This window comes from Gallus gallus, chromosome 33, assembly GCF_016699485.2.
Source record: "Gallus gallus isolate bGalGal1 chromosome 33, bGalGal1.mat.broiler.GRCg7b, whole genome shotgun sequence".
Taxonomy (NCBI): Eukaryota; Metazoa; Chordata; class Aves; order Galliformes; family Phasianidae; genus Gallus; species Gallus gallus.
The window spans coordinates 2,577,658-2,579,371 of NC_052564.1; the positions used below are offsets into that span (position 1 = coordinate 2,577,658).

Sequence of the window (1,714 nt, forward strand, 5' to 3'; positions counted from 1 at the left end):
CAAGTTACAATACCAAAGGAACATTGTCCTAAGAGAATGAAAATCTTTTATAGTACAGTGGGATGAGTGATTCAGAAAATTACCTTGTCTGGTCATTATCTACTACACTCTGAACAGGACTCCATGCCCAGAAACTGCAGATGCCCAACAGCAGCTCCATCAGCGAGTTCCTCCTCCTGGCGTTGGCAGACACGCGGCAGCTGCAGCTCCTGCACTTCTGGCTCTTGCTGGGCATCTACCTGGCTGCCCTCCTGGGCAACGGCCTCATCAGCACAGCCGTAGCCTGCGACCACCGCCTGCACACCCCCATGTACTTCTTCCTCCTCAACCTCGCCCTCCTCGACCTGGGCTCCATCTCCACCACTCTCCCCAAAGCCATGGCCAATGCCCTCTGGCACACCAGGCACATCTCCTATGCAGGATGTGCTGCTCAGGTTTTTTTCTTCCTGTTTTTGTTTTCAGCAGAATATTCCCTTCTCACCGTCATGTCCTATGACCGCTACATTGCCATCTGCAAGCCCCTGCACTACGGGACCCTGTTAAGCTTTAGAGCTTGTGCCACCATGGCAGCAGCTGCCTGGGGCACTGGGACTCTCTATTCCCTGCTGCACACTGCCAATACATTTTCCCTGCCTCTGTGCCAAGGCAATGCTGTGGATCAGTTCTTCTGTGAAATCCCCCACATCCTCAAGCTCTCCTGCTCAGATGCCTACCACAGGGAAGCTGGGCTTACTGTGATTATTGTCCTAGTAATATTTGGGTGTTTTGCTTTCATTATTGTGTCCTATGTGCAGATCTTCAGGGCCGTGCTGAGGATGCCCTCAGAGCAGGGAAGGCACAAAGCCTTCTCCACGTGCCTCCCTCACCTGGCCGTGGTCTCCCTCTTTGTCGGCACTTCCACATTTGCGTATCTGAAGCCCCCCTCTATCTCCTCCCCATCCCTGGACCTAGTGGTGTCTGTTCTGTACTCGGTGGTGCCCCCAGCACTGAACCCCCTCATCTACAGCATGAGGAACCAGGAGCTCAAGGGTGCCCGCAGGAAGATACTCCAACATACCCTGTTTCACCATCAGAAAGATGTTCATCATGCTCTCAAGACTACAAAACATTTAGGAAAAGCCTGATAGATTTTATGTGGTGTTTCTATTTCTTCTTCATGCCAATTTGTCATACCTGTGATAAATATAATTCCAGTGAAATAATATTCATCATCAGTCTTTATGTTTTCTTATTTTACTTCTATGTTATGAACCTGTTTTATGTAAGAAACCACGTTATTTGATAGATAACAAAACCAACTGAAGATCATTTGTTTTGTCTCCCATCTGGTCTGGATCCTCTGAAGAGGCTCAGGACCTAAGAAACAAATGTCACACGGAGCAGCAGTGTCCCTGAGGGATGTCTGTCAGTGCCTGGTAGGGACTCTGCTGCCTTTGAGTTGTGCTGCTGCTTCTGGAGCCCTGGAGCCACAGCCACGGGCTGCAGCAGGACGTGGTCTTTTCAGTGCTGCCCTCTTTACAGTTCCCAACAGTTCTCTTGTGCCCCTGCATTTGTGTCTGCTCTCAGTTCTGGTGCAATTGGTTACAATGCTGTTGTCGCTACGGTGGCACTCCTGTGGCTGCAGGCTGGGCAGGCAGTGTGCAGCCCTCTGCCACAGCTGGCCTACCTTCTGGGACCATCAAGAAGGGGCTGTTCATGGGAGGGCCAGAGGACT

At 51.0% G+C, this 1,714-nt stretch overlaps 1 protein-coding gene across 1 annotated transcript; it reads left to right on the plus strand.

Annotated features, from left to right (window-relative positions):
• Positions 1-254: 254 nt before the first annotated feature.
• Positions 255-1,155, plus strand: LOC112530806 (olfactory receptor 14J1-like; the record flags this gene model as incomplete). The annotated part of the gene is made up of 1 exon (XM_025145324.2): positions 255-1,155. A coding segment is annotated over one exon (870 nt), but the record flags the coding sequence as incomplete, so codon positions are not given.
• Between the last annotated feature and the right edge of the window lie 559 nt (positions 1,156-1,714).